General features: G+C 33.7%; 2 protein-coding genes, 1 long non-coding RNA gene and 1 pseudogene across 4 annotated transcripts; 2 read left to right on the top strand and 2 right to left on the bottom strand.

The window, feature by feature from the left end:
* Positions 1–5541: 5541 nt before the first annotated feature.
* LOC143554925 (protein N-terminal glutamine amidohydrolase-like) lies at positions 5542–8803 on the top strand. Its single transcript, XM_077044588.1, has 6 exons — positions 5542–5644; positions 5860–5959; positions 6869–6946; positions 7578–7708; positions 7779–7903; positions 8497–8803. The coding sequence occupies exons 1-6, from the start codon at positions 5574–5576 to the stop codon at positions 8655–8657; spliced, it is 666 nt and encodes a 221-aa protein (XP_076900703.1). The 5' UTR covers positions 5542–5573; the 3' UTR covers positions 8658–8803.
* A 478-nt stretch (positions 8804–9281) lies between these two features.
* Positions 9282–11310, bottom strand: LOC143554953 (tRNA-uridine aminocarboxypropyltransferase A pseudogene; annotated as a pseudogene). The gene is made up of 2 exons (XR_013139113.1): positions 10996–11310; positions 9282–9733 (listed from the first exon to the last, which is right to left on the bottom strand). The product of XR_013139113.1 is annotated as a tRNA-uridine aminocarboxypropyltransferase A pseudogene (transcript).
* Positions 11311–13602: 2292 nt separating this feature from the next.
* LOC143554926 (uncharacterized) lies at positions 13603–14791 on the bottom strand. Its single transcript, XR_013139107.1, has 3 exons — positions 14718–14791; positions 14286–14368; positions 13603–13693 (listed from the first exon to the last, which is right to left on the bottom strand). It is a non-coding gene; the product is annotated as an uncharacterized LOC143554926 (long non-coding RNA).
* A 2178-nt stretch (positions 14792–16969) lies between these two features.
* On the top strand, positions 16970–22949 carry LOC143554940 (transcription initiation factor IIB-2-like). The gene is made up of 7 exons (XM_077044598.1): positions 16970–17383; positions 19059–19083; positions 19229–19358; positions 20253–20383; positions 20481–20569; positions 21501–21577; positions 22422–22949. Exons 1-7 carry the CDS (start codon positions 17031–17033, stop codon positions 22553–22555), a joined length of 939 nt encoding a protein of 312 aa, XP_076900713.1. The 5' UTR covers positions 16970–17030; the 3' UTR covers positions 22556–22949.
* Positions 22950–23959: the final 1010 nt, after the last annotated feature.

Below are 23959 nucleotides of genomic sequence, written 5' to 3' on the forward strand. Positions count from 1 at the left end.
GTAAATGCTTGAAACTTTTCTTATAAAACTATAACAAAATAAAAACAAACCCATGTGATGAAATTCAATTCGTATATTTGAACAACTAAAGAATCCATTATGTTACTTATACACATATATACATTAAACAAACCAATGAATGGTTATAGCTTCATCCAATTTAGAACACCGAAGAGAAAATAATCTCTCTACTATTGAGCGTCATGCTCGCCGGTAAACACCTGACCTTGTCGGGTTCTTCAACTGATTGTGGTGCGTGAATGGAGTTGAAAGGAGGATGGTAGTACATACGAGCGGTTTGTGGGCAGTGAGAGTGAAATCTAGCCACCATTCTGACCCCTAATCCAACATCTCAACGTATTTCCCCATTTATGAGACCAGATATTGATAGGAGAAATGGTGTTTGTGTGATTTCTAATATGGTTTGATTTTTTGAAAGCGTTGGGGTTGGGGTTTATATGGTGTCTATGGGACCCACTCTTTTTATATTACCCTTTGTTTGCTTCATTTTCATTTTGACTTTTTTATTTTATTTGTTTGTTTCATTTTTTTCATCTTAACCTTTGGAATGTACAAAAGGACTTTTGGCTTTTTAGGCTATGTGTAATGGGCGATGGTTGGGGGTGATTTTGGGCGACTAAGAGCGCAAACAACGTCTCCTGAGCTATATTTGGGCGATTTAGGGCGGGGGCGAGGTGTATTTGTCGCCGGCGAGATTGAGTAATAATAATAATAATAATAATAATAATAATAATGTTACCGTTGGGGGTAACGGCTAAATATATAAAAAAAATTTAATTTAAAAACTTAATATAAATATCAAACACAAACCCAAATCAATTAAACCATTTTCACCCTATCATACATAAACCCAAATATAAAAATACCAATCATTTTTATTATTTTCATACTTCTTCAAACTCAATGAATTCCCCGGATTCCACGAACCCTGCCGAGATTTGGGATCAATTAATCAACGGGAGTTAAAGAATTCATCAGATTCATCGACAAGTGACGGAAGAGCATTTAGAGGTCACGAACGTGGTTCCGGTCGTCGCCAATAACATGGTGTCCGGCTCTGCTCCATCTACGACACCACGTAGACGGTCATATATCCTTCGGGATCGTAGGCAAGCGAACGCTCATTTAATGAAGGACTACTTCGACGACACACCTACATTTAACGACGCTATGTTTCGACGTCGTTTTCGGATGTCCAAGCGTTTATTTTTGCGCATCGTTGGAGATACGGAGCAGGAGTATGAGTATTTTCAATAGAAACCCGACACAAAAGGATATTTAGGATTCTCCGCCATCCAAAAGTGTACTTCGGCTCTACGCATCCTCGCATAAGGCAACACGAACGATATCAATGACGAGTATTTAAAGATGGCTGAGAAAACAACAGAGATGCGTTGGAGAATTTTTGCATCGGTAATATTTAAATTGTTTGTATTAACTATTGTTTTTAATATAAATATTGTTTAATAATTTATTTGTATAGGGATAATACAATTATACTCTCGTCGTTATATGAGGATTCCTACTTCAAACGACCTGACTCGCATATATGATGTACACGAAAGCAAACATTCTTTTCCAGGCATGATCGGGATTATAGATTGCATGCATTGGGAGTGGGCCAACTGTCCAACCGCATGGCGAGGTCAATACACTCGTGGTGACCATGGAGTGCCAACAGTTAGTCTTCAAGCCATTTGTTTACACGACCTCTGGATTTTGTCAGCCTACTTCGGCTCAGTCGGGTCCAACAACGACATAAACGTTCTCAACGCGTCACCCGTGTTAGAGTATTACATCAGCCGTAGCATACCGGTCTTACCGTTTTATGCCAACGATACCTTCTATCGTCACAGATACTATTTGGGAGATTAGATATATCCAGAGTACTCGATCATCGTCAAGACGTTTCAAGACCCTATCAAAGAAAAAATAGATTATTTTAAGAAGAAGCAAGAGTCCGCGAGAAAGGATATCGAGAGGTGTTTCGGGGTTCTAAAAAAACGTTGGCATTATGTGAAAAACCCTTGTCGTGTATGGACGTTGGCAAAAATGAGTGATGCCATGTATACGTGTATCATATTGCATAATATGATTTTAGAAGACGAGGGAAATGCAATATGTCAACACTATATACCAGGAAGCGTTCCAGAACAGTTCCCTGAACCAACTCAAGACCAACGAACGTATAACATTCACCAGTTCACATCAAGTGATATACATAACCAACTGAAGGCGGATTTGGTTCAACACGTGTGGCATAATCGTCCCGTTGAGGACGAAGACGAGGACGGAGACGAAGACGAAGATGAAGACGAATAGATTAGTTTTTTTATTTGTATTCTTATATGTATTTTGTTGTGGTGTGTTTTTTATTATAATTTATTTTTATTGTTTGTGTGTTTTTTTTAGTTTTATGTATTTTTTTGTATTTATTTTTTAATTGTAATACATTTTTATTTAATTATTTAAATAAATTGGTTTTTATTTAATTAGTTTAATTATAAAAAGAAAATAATAAAAAAAGACACTGTGAGCCTAACTTGTAGCCCATACACCATTACACCCCACAAACGAATTTCCACTCCATGCTGACTGGGCGCCACGTGTCACAATTCGCCCCCAATTATAGCCCCTCCACTACACATGGCCTTATGAACTTATGAATCAGAACCAAAAATTAAGTCAAAACAAATAAATTTTTTTAACCGTAAAATTATGTGATTTCCAATACCCAAAAATGAGATTAAAGACAGAAACATAACAACAATAGTACTAATAATTCATTTTATTAGTAATGTTATGACATAAAGATCTATGAATGTAATTGATGTAAATTTAAACGACTTAGTTTTGATATTAAAAATGGTTAGCAACGCAGTTTGTTGCTTGTTTGCCTTGTATATTGATTTAAACACTGCTCTATAAATTAAGCTCCAAACAATACTGAATTTGTATAGCAAATGTGTATGTGGGAGTTCCAATAACGAAAAGCGAAAACCGTTTGGATAAACGAAAGATTAAAATTTTAAATTTTATTTCACACATTCTTTTACTATATCAATAAAGTTCTAATGATACTTTAATCACATGAAAAGCTGTTTATCCACGAAATCCTGAGCCGTTTGTCTTTCATCCTTGCTTCTATAAATAAACATAATCATCAATATTTCTTTTATATTAATTTAGTTCCACTAGGTGACATCTCAAACTTGTCACAATAGAGAAAACGATATTAGTCAACATAATAAATGTGCCACTTGTGGTTGGAAAGTTCAAATGAAGGTGTGAAGATTCTACTTTGGAGTTGGTCATCATACGATAAATGACTTTTCTCCTCTCTCTTTTATCCTTTTACACAAGGGATCGATCACGTTTAGAAAATAAAAAATTTACAGGCTATAAATATTAAGATACGGAATCATAGTTTTATTTTATGATTCGTTAATAATTTTTATAAAAACATTAAAAGTTGTGCCTATTAGCTTAAACTTAGAAATGTGATTTGACATTAAACTTAGAAATGTGAATGACATTATACCCGTACCGGTACTGAAAATATTGATACCTAATTTGAACAAAAATAGATACCAAATCTATACCACTATACCAAATCTATACCACTATACCAAATCTATTGCTTCGGTACCGGTATATCAGTACGATACCCTCTTTGTGTTGTTTTCCTTCTAATCTCTATTGATCATATTAAATTTATTTGTAACCATGTGTAATTAACTAACAAAAAAATATGAGATATATTCATAATTACGAAACAATAATATAAAAACCAAAGCATAAAAAAGTGTCCAAAACCTCATATCAATCTCTATAGAAACACAAAAAATAAATGTATGAGTGGCGATACGTAATTCCCAAAAATAACTCTACATATTCCAATCGTTACCAACTACTAACATATTGAAAAAATTACATACTGAAATCAATAATTTAAGTTACAATCCTTAACTCTTTATATTTTACTATCCTTTCATGTTATAATTCACTCAAAACCCTTAAATTGTTCTTCATCTATCTAAATACTTTTATTGCAAGACATTTTTATTTTTCAACATCTAGAGTTTTCGACCATTCCACGTTCTGTTCCCATTAGATGACCGGTGTTTGTCATCATTATTTCCAAAACTCACCTCTTTGACACTCTTGGCCTTTAAAGCTCATATTTTCCTTCAACTTGAGTTTTTTCAATCGAATATCATAAAACTATGTCAACTGTCAACCTACCCATTAAGATTTCCATATTTAGGGTGAAATTGGGTGAACTTGATGGCCATCGACCTTTATTCTTCATGGGTAGAAATTCTATAGTTAACACTGAGAACTATCTCACATCCTCAAATCTTAAACTCATGACTCTCATCAAAGGGGAGATCGGAATGGGGGACTCTACCCGATTTTGGCTATACTTGTGGACCAATGATCCTTCGGACAAGTTTTCGGTTGTCTTTATGAAGATCAATTTGTTTTTAGCTTCTAATGTGACGGTTTTGTTCCATTATGAAGTGGATAGCTTGGTCCCACAAAAATAAAGTTGTTTTGGTTTGAAAGTGGAGATATTTAAATAGCCTAGCTACCCTCGTGGTTCTTAACAAAAGTGGATGTGGGTTCGGACTTCGGTGACATGTAAGTTGCTTGGTTATTATGAAGAAACTAGTGATCAATTTAACTTCATGTTACTTCGCCTTGTTGATATGACAACTTGTTAGCAATTGATGTCAAATTCCTTCCATCTATACGTACTTGGTTCGAGACTTAAAATTCATGAAACTAGCAATCTTGGTGAAAGTAATAACAAGATGTTATATGGTCTGGGTCATTTTCAGTTTCACGACGTGTTTGTGCATTTAGAAAATATGGAGTTGAATTATTTTCTCTAATAAACCGACCAGCTTCTCAAATATGGTGAAAGACAAAAATTTTTAGAATACCTTTGGATGAAAAAAGTTGCTCACCTAGAAAAGCCATGTATAGTTGTAATTGTATGAAAATATTAGTATAATTTCTCATTATAATTTTGATTGGTTCGTTGTTTGTTTTTCTAACGTCTTGCTAATTATTATAATAATGAAATTTATCATTCCGAAAAAGACATAAAATGGTATACAATCATATATAAACCCATAGAAAATTAATGAAAATGCATTTCACGTAGCCTATACTGTAAATTGAGTTACTAATCAAATAAATTCGGAAACTTTAATGCAAAAAACATCACCGGAGTAAGAAAATAGCTCGTAGCTCGTTCGATAAAGCTCAAATAAAACTAGCTAAACGGAAACTTGATTAGAAACATGAGCGGAGCTGGCTCGTTTTTATAATCTAGTCGAGCTCGAGTCAAGCTGAGCTCGGGTCATGACTCGGCCCGTTGACTCGATCTTAGGCTCGTTTAACTTCAAGCTCAAGCTTAAACCGAGCCAAGTTACCTCGATTAGTTTCGAGCTCGAGCCCTATTTGCTATTTTGCTTATGTTACTTGATGACCCCTCAAAACCCTAGCTTTAGTGAGTGTTGTGGTAGTTTTGGATTGAGACGATGGCTTCGGTAGTTGTGGATGCAGATTCTTCTTCCGATGTTTCCCAATTTCAGCACACACCCTCTTACTGGTAATATTATATTATCTTCCTGCAATCAATCAAGTTTCAGATTAAATGATCCTTCAGTTAAGCCCTAATTAGCATGATTGCTTGTAATTACGCGATTTAGGTCAAATGCTATAATTTAAATTGGGAATTATTGCAATTGATATACAATTTGTTACATTTGTTGCGAAGTTAATGTAAATAATCTGATTTTGTGTTTAAATTTTGGTGTGGTGTAGTGAAGAGAATGTGTATTTGCTATGCAAGAAGTTGTGTGCAGATGGAGTAGCTGATGTCTCTGATCTCTTTGTTGTCTTCATCTCCAATGAGCATAAGCATGTATGTTTATTCTTTACTCGTGTGTTTCATGTTGATTATTGATTTATGTTGTGTAACTATATTATGATGAGAGGGTTGTTTGATATAGAATCAGTTTTAGGTAGTGGACTGTGACCCATATGTACTTGTTGCTTTAACTGGGATACATAAAACGGTGATGTAACAGCATAACCGATGAGGTGCACGAATTGGGAATACCTCTTGTACATGGACAAATTATCTAGAGTTTTAGATTGTGCATAGAGGTTAGGTTATTTTTATCCAAATTTTGGGTAGGTTATGATGAAATGAGAAATCTATCTGATAAATAAAAATATTATGCAACTACCTTGTACCTCGCGTACATGTCTATTTGGTACGTGCATCTAGGGGTGTGAATGAGCCGAGCGGAGTCCGAGCTCGGCCGTCTAACTTACGACTTATGAGAGCTCACACTCGGCTTGTTTCGATATTTTTTCTAAAGCTTGAGCTTGGTTCTTGAGTAGTTTATTCATACTTGAGCCTGGCTTGTTTATTATTTTTTAATAACTTATATTCATTTTTAATTGTTTTTATATGTTTTGTAATTATAATTCTTAATTTTTATATATAACGTAATATATGATGTTATTTAATTATTTTTATCATAATTTCATATATAATAGTTATTATCATATAAATATATATATTATATAATAAATAAGGCACATTTACATCCCTAGTTGCGCCTCACGCTTTATAACACTAAGGGCCCTTCTATTGATTCTTCATGTTTTACGTTTGACCACTGAGATAAATAAATTTTTTTACATTTTAATTTAATAACCTTTTACTTCCCCTTTTCATTCAAGACAAACACACATTAAAACATAAACATGGTTGTGTAACAAAACGCCTTTTTTCTTTCTACTTACGTATGACTTTTTGCAGATCCCATTGTGGCATCAAAAAGCTAGCCATAGAGCGGATGGTATAATTTTGTGGGATTACCATGTTATTTGCATTCAGGTAACGGGTTTAAACTCTCACTACATTAGTTTATATGCACATAATCACCATGTTAAGTATGGTAGGGCTGTTCAACAAGCTCACAGCTCGCTTGGAAACCCGGCTTGAAAAAGGCTTGTTTGTAAACGAGTCGAATCAAGCTGGCTTGGTTTATGAACGAGTTGAGCCTGGCCAGGGTTGACTTGGCTCGTGGTTCGTTGGCTCGCTTGATTGGCTCTTTAAATTTATCTCCAAATTTTTAATATTCAATAATGTTAACAGTAATATAATAACATATAAAATATTGTAAAAAAACAGAAATGTTACATATAACATTTTGAATTTGCCTCTTCATCTTTAAAAAACTTCAAAAAACCAAAATATGTGTAAAAAAGTTTTTCTTGAAAAAAGGTTAATTAGCCAGCTTGTCGAACCACTAGTTGGCTCAAGCTTTTTATGAGCCGAGGTTGAGCTCGACTTCAGCTCGTTTAAGTTTGAGCTCGAGCCCGAGCCCAACTTGGCTCGGCTTCTTGGTTAGGCTGGTTTACAGCCCTATGGGTCATGTTTGTTCCAAAGGGCGTTTTTAATTTAAACAAGTTAATATGTAAATCATATATACATGTATTATTGAAGTTTAAAAATTGGTGAGCAGAGAAGAAAAGAAGGAAAGTCGGTGGATTTAGTATGGGATTTGGATACAAATCTCCCACTTCCATCAACCCTAGCATCCTATGTATCCGAAAGCATCCGACCATCATTTGAGCTATTTTCTGAATTTCAGAGGTAACAAAATTTGGTATTAAACTTGTCGTTTAATTGGTGATAATAATGGTGAATTGATATGTAATCTCAGGGTCTTTCGTGTTGTGCATGCTCCATTATTTCTCCGTTATTTTGCCTCCGATAGGCGACATATGAAAGATTCTAAGGGAAATTGGACCTCTCCTCCACCCGAGTACAAATCCATAGTCGCCGAAGGTAAATAATAATATCTTGATTGTCAAATATGTTAAAAATATATTTTAATTACAAAATATAATGTAAATATGTATAAACGCTTTGGGTAGCAATGTAGGATGGCCGAAAAACCTGAACCCGATTGAAAAGCCCGCAGCCTGAAACTTTCTGGACGGGTATCCGTGTAGGATTAAAAGAAAATTTGTGAAAATGCGTGTTTTGTCCTATAGTTATAAGGTCCATATGGTCATTTTGATTAAAAATACACTAATAGAAAAGGTTAGCACCAAGAAAGACGAAAAGTGTGACAACATATGAACTTCGAGGACATTTTTTGTACTTTTTTTAGAAGAGATCTACGTGTTACTCCATATGTTAAAAATATACTATATGTGTATTGGGTAGGACGGCAAAAAACCGAACCTGATTGGGAAACCTAATACCTAAATATCCGGGACGGGTACTCCTTGTGGGATTAATAAAAAAAATGCGGCTTCTTGTACTAATTAAATATAAATTTTATTTAAATAGGTACTGATTATATAAAAATTCCGAAGGGTAATTTTCATTAAATTATATCTGATAAGATATCAACTGTTTCTGTTTTTGGTTAGATGGAAGTGTGCACAACCTAAACCAGTACATTGAAATGTCAACGAAAGATGTTTTAAAAGATGTCGGGGAAGACTCAGTTAACGCGGTTTTGACCGAACAATTGGGTGTGCTGGTGGGTGAGAGCCAGCTGGAACAGTTCTTCTCTTGCATTGCAAGTTAACTGTTATGTTCATTCTTCAATACCCTCTTGTTGTTGCAGATTGTAAACTGGTTTTTAGATGTTATGTTACATGCATGTGAGCAAGTTACCTGTATTGCAAGGCATTGCTAAGTTGACAGAAATGAGATTTATTGGCAGGAGTTTAATTTAGATTCCGACTCTGGACTGGATGATCGAGATTGGAGTTTACAGTTTGGATCACTTAACATAACATAAGTTTTTTTCGACATATGTGGGCATGGTTTCTGTGTTTTTTTTGTTGGTCACAAATGAAGTAGACTTGAAACCATTTTTAAGTTCAATGTTGAACAAGATATTATTATCTTTTTCTATTTACCGATCTTCAATCGATATTTCACATCACTAATATTATCAACGCAGTTTTTTACAATATCATACATCAGTTCAAACTCAGGTTAGAAGTTTAACATGTCAGCTCGACTCGTTTTACTTAACAGGCTGAAATTTGAGCTTGAGCTCGGCTCAGATAACTCAAGCTAGCATGCTTAATTTAAACTTAATTTCATAAACTTTTTACAACACACAACTTCATGAATTGAATCTATCATTCTATCTCAAGGCTCAAAACCAAAACTAAAACCAACTATTGCACTAAACCAAAAATCAAGTACAAAAAGATCTCGAATTAATCTCTCTCTCATCCTCCTTACTCCTTTTCAGTAAATTAGGTCTTCGATTCGTTGGTTTCAAAAACAAACCCTGAAATCCGACCATCATTCTTACAACTTGAACCAACCGCGCCTCAATCTCTACCCCATTTGGTTCAAGAACCCGTAAACAGCGTGCAACTGCCTCCATCGTACTCATACTCCCACCAAAAGGCTCCTTCCTAAGTATTAAATCCGAGTTGAATTTTGTTTGCCCTTCAACATGAAAGTCATAGGTCAAACTTACCCGAGTGGCAAACTTTGACACGAATGGAAGGCTGGCCAATACCATTTCCTTTGCGTGTTTCCATGTCCCGTCAAAAAAGATAAGAACAAATTTGTTTACATCATCATCTGCTAATGAAGACTTCCACTCGTTGATCTCCATTGAAGGAGCCACGTCTGTACCTATAAAATCAAACGGGTCAACAGTTTATACGTTAAAATCGTCATATGATAGTCGAATTGTAAAAAGTTTGGCAAAACGGTCGGTTTGATACTTATACGGTTATACGGTTCGGTTTCGCGGTCTAGATGACAGTTCGAGACTTGAAACCAGCCGTTTAACCTATTTATTTATCATTTCCTTTTCGTTATTTTGAAATATGTAATCATGTATGCATATTATCTTCATCAACCATGTCCATATTAATCATTTTAAAATTTGCACACATACTAACAATTTTGCAAGACAAAAATGGAAAAAACTATTAAAACCGTGACCATCAAACATCAAAACCAAACCATGAACGTCCCTTTTAAATACTAATAGTATTTCAAATGAACACATAGCCAAATTATATTCCACAATATCTCTGAAAGGTTTCCATCATCAAAGACTCAAAATACTAACAGTGAAAACTTATATATACAATTTAATATAAAAATAACCTCTATATACAACCTAAAAAGCTATATTTACAACCTAAAATAAGCACAAAATCTGCCCATGTACAACAAATGGAAAGAACTGTTATGAAGAAATCTTTTCACATGTTGTCAAAACAGTAACTAGAACCTAGGGGTGAGCAAACGGGCGACATTGTCTAAGTTTTATGCTGAAACAGTAATTGATGTATCATGCAACAAATTATGCACACATTTAGTCATACAAACACTCAGAATTATCTGTCTCGTAATATGCCTTGTAAATTCAGTACTTTTGACGTCAATTTCTTAATGTTGCCGGTAACTGGTTTAACAGCCGAACAGCCTCATTAAGCTTAAGCAACTGATTTTCATGTTTTTCAACACGCAAGCATATAGTATATTAGTATGTCAAAATACATCATTTAACATGTACTTCCAGTTTCTAAAATATTAAACTGTATTTTAACTAGTAATCACGTAAACACAGAGCAATTTCCTACGTGCAGACCCGCAATACCCGACCCAGACACGTTTAATGGTACTTTCATGACCCGGGAACCAGCCCTATTGTAAGTAACCCAGTTCAGGTCACGCGGGTCTTACCGGGTTTATGCTCACCCATATAGGTGCAAACATGCCACACCTGCGAGACCCTACCCGGTTTTTATTTTTTTATTTTTTAAAAAACATTAATTTATTGTTCTTACATGATTGAATTTCAACATAACCATATCAGCTAGAAGACGATTATCAAAATGCATAAAAAAAACAAACCCTAAACCAGTAAACATTATTAATACCAGGAAAGAGAAAGGCGGCATGAAGAGTACGATTAGGGTTTTGATGGTCATGAAGAGAGTCGAGAAGAGGCGAATCGCCACGACGCAATCGACGGCCAATAAGGGTTTGGCAGTTTCTGAGGCATTTATTGAGCACGGGAACTGTAGCTAGTGGGTGGCGTTGCTCGTGTGGGTGCTGGAGGATTACGATTTGTGTGGTGGTGGTGGAATTGAGTCGCATAGGCACACGGTGGCCGGCCGATCGCAGGCGTTACAGATTCTCCGGCGTGTGGTTGGGTGGCTGAGCTGAGTGTCGTCGTCTGTGAGATTTGACATTTAGAATAACCTTGACATTTAAAATGTTTGACTTAATTACACGCTCAGCACAATCAAGGTGAAAGGTACTACCTTGCTGTTTATACTTCAACTAGGCTAAATGCCCCACGGGTAAAAAAAGGAAAATGCAAAAAAACAATATAATAGAATACATTAAATTTGATATTATCCTTTACTAAGGGTTTATTTGATATTATCCTTTACTAAGGGTTTATCTTAAGACAAAAAATAAATCATAAATGAAGTCACTAATAAGAAGATTCGTCAAAGTTGTATAATAATGCTATGTTTACGTTTTACCTTTGTTATTAAAAATGCAATTGTTTGTTTTACTTGAAGGTGAACATTGAAGCAAATACATTAAAAAAAAAACAAAAATAACAATGATAAGATCTACATTAAGAAAAACATGAAATATTATTGTTGTTTTTGGTTATTTATGTTTAAAATTATTTTTGTACCATGTTCATTTAGATAACATATGAATAATTGGATATCAAATAAATATGCAACATTGAGTATCAACTAAATATGTAACCAAGTAAATTAAATAATTCATAAATGATCAAAAAGTATTTACAAAGTTATGAGTTAAATATTACATAAAATATGCTAAAGTAATTACAAACTTATTACAAATTTATGAATACTTCTTTGTATGTATACCATCGACGAGGAATATTTGCTGGCATAGTCGTACCCTGTAAGGATAAATGAAAAGGTTTCATGTTTTATTGAATCAAGTAAATGATAATATATGAGTAACGAAGAAACATATACCTGCTCGTCAACAACGATCATTTCAATGGAGTACCACTTTTGAGAATTGTTGTTCACGGGTTGTTTCCAAAACCGGATTACACGAACCTTGACCATATAATCACGGCATGACAAATCCAGATTCTTCAGGTACATGATGTTACCGAGTGCAGGCAAGCTGTAAAAAATATAAATGTTAATCAATAAATGTTTAACAATGTATGAACTATGTTGATGATATGAAACATGAAAAAGAAACACAAAATATGAAGAGAAGATAGTCCTTGAGTTACATTAGTTGAGTGGTATTTGTTAGTGTAAGAACTCAATAAACACAAAGAAGGGTTCAGATGGTGTGAGAAAATCTTATGGACCATGGGTGGCATTTATAATGTTGAAGAGTAAAGCAAAAAATCTATTTTAGGTATGTATCAAAAATAAAAAAAAAGTTGAATCTGTGTTGGTAACCGTGCTGGTTAATTGTTTGGTGAAAAGATTTGAAAACTTTGTTCTCAATGAAAATATGTAGGGTCAAATAAAAAATATACGGTGTAACATAAGAAAAGGCAGATTTTGAAAGGCTGAATTTTAAAGCTATTTTAAGAAGGACTGAACACATGAAGAAAGTTTAAGCATTTAGGGTAAAAGGTTTTATACTTTTTTGGTTTAAAGTCTTGAAAAAGTTTGAAAAATGATGGATATGAGAATCGTTGACCATATGAAAAGTAAGGAAAATTTCAAATGATAATCTTATATAAGATGAAATTTCAAGATAATCTTATTTGTGTGGTCAATTCAGATTCAGATTTATGTAAAATTTTGAGACTAATGCTAAAGTTGAATAGTATATAATGAACGAATGAAAATTTTTCAATATGTGTTTAAATGTAAGTTTAATAAAGAATGCAAATCTGATAGAAATTTTTTGCCACTTTGGTTTTTAAATCTAAAAAGAGTGTAAAGCTTATTTAAGGAGGACTGAACACAAGAAGAAAGTTTAAATGTTTAGGGTATAAAGGTTTATACTTTTATGGTGTAAACTCTTGAAAAAGTTTGAAAAATGGTTATGTGTCAACATAAATAGTTGACCAATATTTATAGAAGTAAGGAAAATTTCAAGCTAATATTATTTGTATGGTCAATTCAAATTCAGATTTATGTAAACTACTGAGACTAATGTTAATGTTGAAGATAATCTTATATAAGATGAATTGTATATAATGAGCAAATGAAAATTTTCAAATATGTGTTTAAAATTAACTTTAAGAAAGAATGTAAATTTGATGGAATTTTTTTTTCTATTTTAAAGAGGACTGAACACATGAAGAAAGTTTAAGTGTTTAGGGTATAAAGTTTTATACTTTTTTGGTGTAAAGTTTTGAAAAAGTTTAAAAAATGGATGTGTCAATATAAATAAATAGTTGACCATATGAAATTTATAGAAGTAGAAACCTCAAATACTAAATGTAATTAAAACTTAAACAACAATATAAAATCAAATAAGAAAATAGACAGATACATACCTTGTGGTCAATTATAGCAAAAATAGCAGCATAATCCGCATCTATAACAGTTTTTGGTGATTCCAAACATCAGCTTCCATATGGTTTTGAGTTTTAGGATTCTGAAAATTTCACAAATAAACATGAGAAACATAACCTTGTGACCAAAACCACATTCAGTAGCAAGTCCTAAGATTATAAATACATTAGATGAGAAATAAAAATGCATATGATGAAAAATGTAATAAGTCCATAACTTGGTTGAATTAGTTAACTAACGAATTTTTACAAACCAAAGAATCCTAATTCCTAAATTACTTTAAAAATCAACTTTTTATAAGATCTCTACACTTAACTGATCAATATACAACCAATCCTAAAAACGTAACACAAGATCCACAATTGTATTAAATTAAGAAAAGCCTTATAAGTAAAGATTCACAAGTTTTCCTCCAAAAAGTAGGCAAAACCAACCAAACAATATCTTGTTTTCAACAAAATTAACAACTCCAGTTTGTGTATAACAAAAAAACTGATTTTTATTAAGTCAACAATTATCAATTAATTCGTCTGCGAATAACAAAAAAAAAACTAACAGCAAACTCTCAATATTAAAATCTGTATCAACAAACACATACATATACACATCATATATCATAATTAGAAGCATCATCAATCAATAATCAGATCTAAAGTTTGACAAAATACTCATACCTTGAAATTAGTGGTTCATAAAGTTCACTTAGTTAGGTTTGACCGATTGATTCGATGAGCATCGCGTTTAGTTGTTGTCAAACCTATAAAAAAAGGGGAAACCAATGGAAGTTATAAAAAAATCAAAGTAACTATACTAATGTATTTCAACAAAATTGAACAAAGTAACCAGATCTAAAGTTTAACAAAAGACTATACCTTGAAAATTAGGGGTTTGTCAAGTAAATCAATAGTAGATTATTCAATAAGCTAGGTTAATTTGACAGAGAGAAGTACAGCAGTAGCATGGTTAACATCAACCAAAGAAGCTTTGCTTTTATCATTTCTTTCGGTCTTAATATTCTAACACGATAACAAATCAAAATCAAGTAAAGAAAAACTAAAAACCCTTAGATACCAAAAACAAATCATACAAATCTAAACACAAATCACCCGAAGAACGACGGAGTGGAAAAAGGAATGAACCTCTTTCCGATTTTGGCCGATTGAGAAGGCATAGAGATGTGCGGTCGGAGATTACGGGAAGCAAGAGGAACGCCAGAAATAGGACCTGAATCTGAAATTGAGTTTCCGATGTGTCGTCGACGATTACAGGGAGGAGGTGGTAGGGAACGGCTAACTGATTTAGGGTTGGTTGAGAAGAAAGAAGAAGATGCATAGAAGAGGAAGAACGGATGTGTTTGATATGTTTTAGGGTTATTCAAAATTGGATAGATGATAGTAAACCGGGTTTTTTTTTGGGGGGGGGGGGAGGTTGAATGTAAATTTGACACATCAGCAAATGAGTTATATGATTGACACGTAATCTTGTTGAATATTAAAGGGACACGGTGCTGTGGAGATTTTGTTTTATTATATAGGGGATCTAATAATACAACACTTACAAATGCATTCTCGGTTTTAAAATACAAAGAAAAGAAATGATAAGATTGGATAGAAAAAGATAGGAAAAAAAATTATATACTTAAAGGCATTCTCGAGTTAAAATAAAAGAAAAGAAAAGAAATTGTTTATTACATTCTTGAGTTAGATTGGAAGGAAAATATAGGAAAAAATTTGTAACTTCACAATTATGTCCTCATTGCAACATGGAAAAGAGAATTAAGATAGGGTAAATTGGTAATGGGATATAAACTTTCATTCACAATCCGACCATATTTGGCAAGAAAGTTTTGAAGAAAAAATGACTTAACTTTTCCTTCCATTCTCTTTCTTTTCTTTTAATGAAAAAACACAAGAATGAAAAAAGAAAAATTTTCTTATCTTTTCTTTTTCAATCCATTAAATAAAAAACTCAAGAATGCAGTGTTAAGCGTAAAGACGCATTTTGACTTTAGTTAAGGGAACACATTTTGACTTTAGTTAAGGGAACGCATTTTGAAGTCAAGAAGGGCTTAGTTATGCTTGAACTTTAAAATTGGAATGAAACATATGAATATATGATATTGCCATAAACTTTTTTAACAAGTAAGGCTCAATTCTAACAAACCCAAGTGGAGTCAACCCATCAGCTATTATTGTGGGTTTAAAGTGGCGTATCCCAATTATAAATTACTAACACAATGGACTGAGAAACTTGAAGAGGTAACCTATAACTAGGCCTGATAAAACGACACCTTAGCCCAATGGCACATCAAAACGAACAGTTAAGTACTAGATATGTGACATTAAAACCTTGGAAGAGAGACCCACTTATAGGTATTAACCAATTGGTTGAACCTAATTATGATAAAATTTAAATGGAGTCAACTTATAATGGTTCTGACTCACTCACCTATATTTAGAAGTTAGATCTCTTACTTATTCCATGTTAACTATCATTAGTGTACCCCCCCCCCCCTTCTCTCTCTTTCTCTCTCACACACACACAAATTCTCTCCAGATACATATACATTTATGCAAAAGGGAATCAACTAGAATAACTATGACCCAAATGGATCTAAACTAGATGATTCTTTCCCACCACGATAAGACCTGAGCCATTCCAGACACGAGGTGAATCCGAGTCTCAACAAGTGTATGAAGAGTGCAATTTTGATTTCCACAAGAGAATCTCCCACTTAAGTAGCTTCGGTTCATCTTCATCAGAGAACTCAACAGCGGTGCCAACTCCAAATTATCTCGCGTTCATATTCTCTACCGCCAAAACCAGCTCCATTCATCCGCTACCACACCAACATCATTCCTCAATCCCCACTTCCCAATTGGTAATTGCAAAAGAAAACCATATGAAATATAAATGGTCCAACTTTAAAAGAAAAACCATTTATATGAAAATGACAAAAATAATCACACTAAGTGATGATTTTAACAATTTACTTTATAAAAATTTGACAATCTGTTTTGTTGTTAAAAATAGTATAATATGGTAATGAGTTAGTGATGAAGTAGTAAGGAAAAAACTTGGTATTTCATACGACCCATGTTTGATTCATGCTTATACCCTTTAGTTTTGACGACATCGGGTAATGTAGGGAGATTAGGTGAGTTTTAATTCACCCTATTGTTTCGTCTTTAGGCGAGTGTCACGGATGTAGGCATTACGTGAGGGTTTTTCCCGAATCAGAAGGCCGTTTTTAGAAAAGAAATAGTATAATATGATTTGGAAGTCGGTGAGAAAGTTACCTGGCTCACTTGTGTGTGAACAAACCAATCCCGACTCATTCGGCATCCACAAACAACCCTAAAAACTCATCTCTCACATAATAATCAATCCAACCTCTCAAAACCCTAACAGAACAAACAATGTCTGATGCCTACTGCAACGACTGCAAGCGCAACACGGAGGTCGTCTTCGACCACTCCGCCGGCGACACCGTCTGCTCCGAGTGCGGACTCGTTCTCGAGTCCCACTCAATCGATGAAACCTCCGAGTGGCGTACCTTCGCCAACGAGTCCGGCGATAACGATCCCGTCCGTGTCGGAGGTCCGACGAACATCCTCCTCAACGACGGTGGTCTCTCCACCGTGATTTCCAAACCTAACGGCGTTACCAGCGATTTCCTGTCGTCGTCGTTGGGCCGGTGGCAGAACCGTGGATCTAATCCCGATCGGTCTTTGATTCTGGCGTTTAAGACCATCGCCACTATGTCTGATCGGTGAGAAGTGTTTGTATGTATGACAATTGTTGATGATTTAATTATTGGAGTTGCTAGGTTTTGGTTGAATAGATGTATATGGTGAATTGGTGACTTACTGATTGTGATCGTATGTCTGATCGGTGAAAAGTTTTCGTATGTTAATGGAAATTATTGTGATTAGGGTTTTTGTGTGTAGATGTATGGAGATTATGATGATTTGGGGTTTCATTTTGTTTGTAGACGATATTGTTGATTTGTAGAAAGTAGGATTCTGAATTTGCTGGTAAAGCTACTGCAAGTTGCATTGGATTGATTGCACATGCTAATGTATCATCTTGCTAGGGTTTAACAAAACTTGAACTTGCTTCACATGACTTTGAAAACAGAGTATGGGTTTTTTTTTATTATGGAGATTGGAAAGCATAAATTGTATTGTGAGATGTTATTACGTTATTTGGTGTTCTTATTAATTTTATTTTGTTAGTGACCTGTTACAAGTAGTGTGCTATAACCATTGAGCTTACGAGTGTGTTCTAAAACTATGGCTGTATATATGGTGAGTGGTTTTAAAGTTTGAAGACCCATTCATTTATCAACGACTGTAGTTTATAGAACATGAGCTGTATCAATGACTACTAGTAAGTTTTACATCATAAAACAATGTACAAATGACCGTCAATATTTTTTTAAGGTAATTATTTTTTTAGTGTTTATAGTAGATAGACCTTGTCTGCACTGCCTATTTCCCAAGTGATCAATGATCATAGCTTGGTTTTGTTATAGTTTCCTATACTGATTTGTTAATAACTTAATATTAGAAAGTAGTATTCTGAATTTGCTGGTAAACATGCTGCAATACACATTGGATTGAATGCACATACTAATGTGTCAATCCCAAAACTTGAACTCTTTTCACATGACCTTAAAAACAGAGTATGAGTATTTGATTATGGAGATTGAAAAGCATAAATTGTATTGTGATATGCTCTTACCTTAGTTGTCCTATTTTCTATGATTTTTTGAATGATTCACTGCAAATGTTGTGGCATAACCTAGAACAAATGAGTTCACGAGTGTGTTGTACAACTATGGCTGTAAATGTGGTGCTTTGTTAGATTAAAAGTAAAGAATCTAAATCTGGTGTGTGGTTTTAAAGTTTGAAGATCCATCCAATTAGCATTGACCTGTAGTAACTACTGCTAGTAAGTTTTTACTTCACAAAACAATCTATAAATGATGGTCATAATATTTTTTTAAAGTAATTATTTTTTTTGGTGTTTAATTTCTATAATAGACAAGACCTTGTCAGCTTGATGCATTGTCTAATTTCTAAGTGATCGTAAGTTGGTTTTATTATAGTTGTCTATACTGATTTGATAAGAGGTTCCTATTAGAACTAGTTGCAAAATTCCTGTTGAGTGGGTTCTCAACAGTTTTGTATATTATTAAATTGTTAGTGATGAGTTGTAGGTGTTGAAGTGAGAGACATTCATAAGATTTTCAAGAATCATTATCTAATTTTTTTCACTTATGCGCTTATGTTTGTTTTTAAAGAAAAAATTTTAATGACACTTTTCAAACCCTCAATTCCCAATGAAGAAATGGCAACTGCAATACCTATTTAATAACTGTTTCTGCGTTTTTAAATTCACTGCATTTTATTTGTTTCTGATATGTGTAATTTATTATTCAGGTTGGGCCTGGTTGCAACGATAAAGGTATGCATTATCTGCATAGAGGGACACATTTGCTTAACTTTGTGACATTGTTTTATTTATTAGGATTCTAGCCAACATGTTATTGAGTTCTTTTTCTCAACTGTATATTTTTTTTGCCTTTTTTTCTTATATATTTACAAAATAGGATCGTGCTAATGAGATATTCAAGAAGGTAGAAGATCAGAAGTCGAGTAGAGGGAGAAATCAAGATGCCATTTTAGCTGCTTGCCTTTACATTGCTTGTAGACAAGAAGATAAACCACGAACCGTAAAGGGTACGAACATTAATAATTATACATATGAGTTGGCTCTGATCTGTCTAGGCATATAAATGAACGGAAAGGAGCATGCTCTTGTTTTTTCGTTTAACATTAACTGAACAAACGACCGAGCATGAAGAATTAAACAAACAGTGTTTTCTTATTCATGTTCATTCGTTAAAAAATGAACATGCACGTTCGTTAAACTTTAATTGAACACGAACAAATAAACGAACATGTCTTTTTTGTTCGTGTTCATTTGTTAAGAAAATGAGCATGCTCATGTTCCTTCGTTAAAAGCAAAAATGAATGGTTCACAGACATAAATGAACAAACATAACTGAACATGGATTAACGAACATAACTTAGCTAAAACCAGTTAAAACTTAAAAGTAATGGGAAAAACAATGTGTTGGCTTAAAAAATATTGAAACTAAACTAAGTTATAATGGGCTAAACAATTTTTAATATATTAACAAACCTAAACGGACAAACTTAAACAAACAAGAACTAATCAACATAAATGAACGTAAATGAAAAACCATAAACGAAGTTGCATAAATGAGCTGGCATGTGTTCATACTCCTTTGTTTAACTTAATGAACAATTCGTTTGTTGTTCATTCATTTATTAAGTAAACAAACTTCTCTCCAAATGTTTCACAAGGTGTTCACTGCACGTTTGGTTTGTTTACAGGTCTAGATCTGTCTCACTATATTATTAGATCATGAATGATTGAACTTAAACAAGCTGTAAACTAACGAACATGCATGAGCCTAAACGAACTTAAATAAAAGAACGAACAAGACACGTCTTCATGTTTGTTCGTACTGAATGTGCGGTTCGTCTACAGGCGTAGATCTGTCTTCTATATTCATCTCATTTCTTTGAAAACCTCTGTTTAAATAGAAATTTGTTCGGTTGCGAATGGAGCTACGAAGAAAGAAATTGGGCGTGCGAAAGAATATATTGTGAAACAACTTGAGCTTGAGATGGGTCAGTCGGTTGAAATGGGGACTATTCATGCTGGTGATTTCATGGTCAGTTTGTTCAGTTATGTTCAGTAAATATATCATGTTTAGTATTTTCTTATAATTAATGTTTAAATGTTTATTTGCATGACTAATAAATAAACAGAGACGGTTTTGTTCTAATCTTGGTATGGCTAATCAAACCGTTAAAGCTGCCCAAGAATCTGTGAAAAAGGCGGAAGAGTTTGATATAAGGTATTTCCTTTTATGCGCGATAAATAGTTATAATATGTCATAATAAGCATAAAAGAATGTACAACTCTAGTGACCCTTAAATATATCTTGATACCTGCAGGGCAATTAATTATAATATAAGGATATATAACATTTAAATGCTAGCTTACACTCTAAGTAAACTTTATCCTGAAGACTTGCCCCATTTGAATAATAAACGACAATGATAAAAATAATTATATCATAAATAAAGTGCTATTAGTACTTATCTTTTAATTAATATGATAGATCAAGATTCACACTTGTATTCGATTTTTAACGCTCTAAAACTTAAGCCACATTGGTAGAATATGTGTTTAGTTATTTTTCTTAACAATATTTTCATGTAAAGTATGTTTTTGCTAACATTAGTAGAATGCATATTTTTTGTCAAATCTTTCATTTGAGAAAATTTGCAATTTATTGTCTTTAGCAGTAATGTCATATGTCAATGCGTGTGGAACAGTTGCAAATACTTATTTATTTATTTATTTTTTTAAAATTTTATTGTATGAATAATTAACTTGTTAGACATGATAACAGAAACTGAATTATTACAATAATAATCTAGTTTTGCCATTGCAAAGCAATTTAGGGGGTGTTTGAGATTTGCTTATTTTAGCCAACTTATAATAACTTTTTGAAAAGTTAAAAAGGTGTTTGGGATTGCTTATTTTGTTAGGGGTTCAAGTTGATAAGTTACGATATTGCAACTTAACTTATAGCTTATCCCAATAACTTATAGATTATCCCAAAAATAAGACTGTATGCATTTACATACACTTTAGACAATTTGAAACCATTTCACCAGCTTCCTTTTTACTCATATCTGTTAATTTAACTCAGTGTAAATCAAGTATAACCCATTTCAACTGCTTTCGTTTAAATGTATATGCAACTTTGTTTTTTGCAGGAGAAGCCCGATATCTATTGCTGCAGCTATTATTTACATAGTCACTCAACTTTCTGATGAGAAGAAGCCCCTAAAAGGTAACAGACATCTGATCACATTTTTATAAACAAATACGAATGGGGCACGTTCGTGATTGTTCGTTTATGAAAATGAACGTGGTTGCGTCGTTAATAGTATTACGTAAATGTTTGAAATGTAAGGAGAGAAACATTGAGAGTGCAATCAAAGTTACTAATTTCAGAGTGCAATCAAAGTTGTATATTAAACGATAAAATAAATTATGATTGTGAGTACTATAAAAAGGAAAATTATCTGTTGTGACTATTCTAACAATACACCTTTTATAAACAAATTTAACACACTAATCATATATAGAAACATTTGAAATGTTTGAACACAAGCGTGTTTCTGATTAATTCAATTTGGCTAGTTTCACAAAAGTTACTCTTTTTGACCCGTAACTGAACCAGCACAACCGACCAATTTTGCCACCTCTAGTTAGAGCTGTTCGTAAAAGCTCGGGGCTTGCTTGAGGTTTGCTCGGAAAATGCTTTTTTGTAAGCGAGCCTATCCGAGTCGGTTTGGTTTCTAATTGAGCCGAGCCTGAGCCAGGGTTGGCTTGGCTCGTGGCTCGCTCGATAAGGGGCTTAATTGGCTTGCTTGATTTGAGTTGTTTAATAGCATTAAAATATTGTATAAAAAACAAAATATGCCTCTTGATCTTAAAAAAATTGAAAAAAACAAACAATACATATGATGCCATAAATTCTCTACTTTAATTTTTTTTTGTTCTTTATATATCAATGTAAAGTTCGAGCCCGAGCCCAACCTGGCTTGGGTTGGCTTGTTCACAGTCCCGCCCGCCGACTGTTAGTTATAGCATTTAGTTTTGTTTGTTTTGAACTTTAAATGTGGATGCAGACGTGGCACTCGCAACTGGAGTTGCAGAAGGGACAATAAGAAACTCGTACAAGGATCTGTATCCCCATTTGACTAAAATAATACCAACTTGGTATGCTCAAGAGGATGGTATTAAAAACCTTAGCAGCCCTTGAAACACAGAAACAGACAAACCATATTTATGGTCTTCAAGTTGACAACATTGGATTCAAACTATATAAGATTTTTTTTGGTGTTGTGATGGTGTTGATGAACAAGACAACATGACCATCCTCACCCCCCCCTCCCCTCTCCTTCAAATGCCTGAAAAGTTAAATTGATTCATTACTCATATACTTGTGGAAGCTGGTTTCGAAACTGATATTTTATAATTTTCTTTTAATGAGACTTTACAAAAAAGAGAAAAAAAGAGTGTTGTAACTGTATTTTTCGCCGGTCGTTGGCTACCTTTTTATATTATTCATTGACATCTTGTATCGCTAGTATTGGTGGTACACGTATTATGTTCATTTTTAGTTATTAATTTCATTGCATGCAAAAAATTTGATATATCCAAATTTTTACATTATAATGCTCAACTTGATAATGAAATAATAAACTCCTTTCCATATCATTATCGTAGAGAATTTGAATAAAATGATAAGTTAGATGTATGATTTACACCATTAGTAATGTTATTGACACCATTATTTTTAAAGCCATGTGGTGCACAAATCAGGGTTTTTCAGGAACATGTTCTTGCTTTTGATTGGGTAGAGGTGAAACTTTCTGAGAAACAGAATTTTGGTCTGTACTCGTGCCTCGGGTACAACTGGGTTGGGTCGAGAACTTGGTTTTATCTTGGATGTCTTACTGGTTTATATCATATGTCGACATAAATAAAAGCCTAGGAGAGTCATATTGAGTTTCTTAGTTATCCGTCTGGTCATGATGTGTATAAATTTGCTCGATCTTTACACTAAGAAAGCTTTCTCAGTTATCCTGGACCCTGGCAGAAGAAACCGTAATTAAAAGTGAGTTCTAGTAGAAACTCTTGCAACAATCAACCTGGACCCTGGCAGAAGAAACCGTAATTAAACCCAAAATTCTTTCAACAATAAGCACAAAATTAATCGGTACTTGATCATATTTCACAAGAACAATTCCAACTCCAACCAACCGTATTGTCAATCTCAACATGACGAACGATGAGAAAATTTCGAGGTAGAAACCATACACAAGACACAACAAGACGAATAATCTGACAAAGAAGTAGCTCCCCTAAAGCAACAAGATACGTTACTCGCCCTGTCCTTAAAAAAGTTGCTTCGAGTTTTTCGATAATGTATCCGTTCTGGCATTCTAGGACAAGTGATCCTCCTCGAATTATCAGATATTTGAGTTTGTATCCATTCGAATTATAACCTTACGAGATTTGTGAACATGTAAACACCACCCCAACAATTTTTAGACAATTCAGATGCAAATGTGTGTAGGCATAAAAATTATTCACAACTTTTTTACACGCTTGTAATTAACGACATTTACTTAAATTTATCCGGTTTATGTTAATAACTATG

The sequence above is a fragment of the Bidens hawaiensis genome, unplaced genomic scaffold, assembly GCF_021521415.1.
Source record: "Bidens hawaiensis isolate Kalapana, Puna unplaced genomic scaffold, B.hawaiensis_p1.1 tig00017886_1, whole genome shotgun sequence".
Lineage (NCBI taxonomy): Eukaryota > Viridiplantae > Streptophyta > Magnoliopsida > Asterales > Asteraceae > Bidens > Bidens hawaiensis.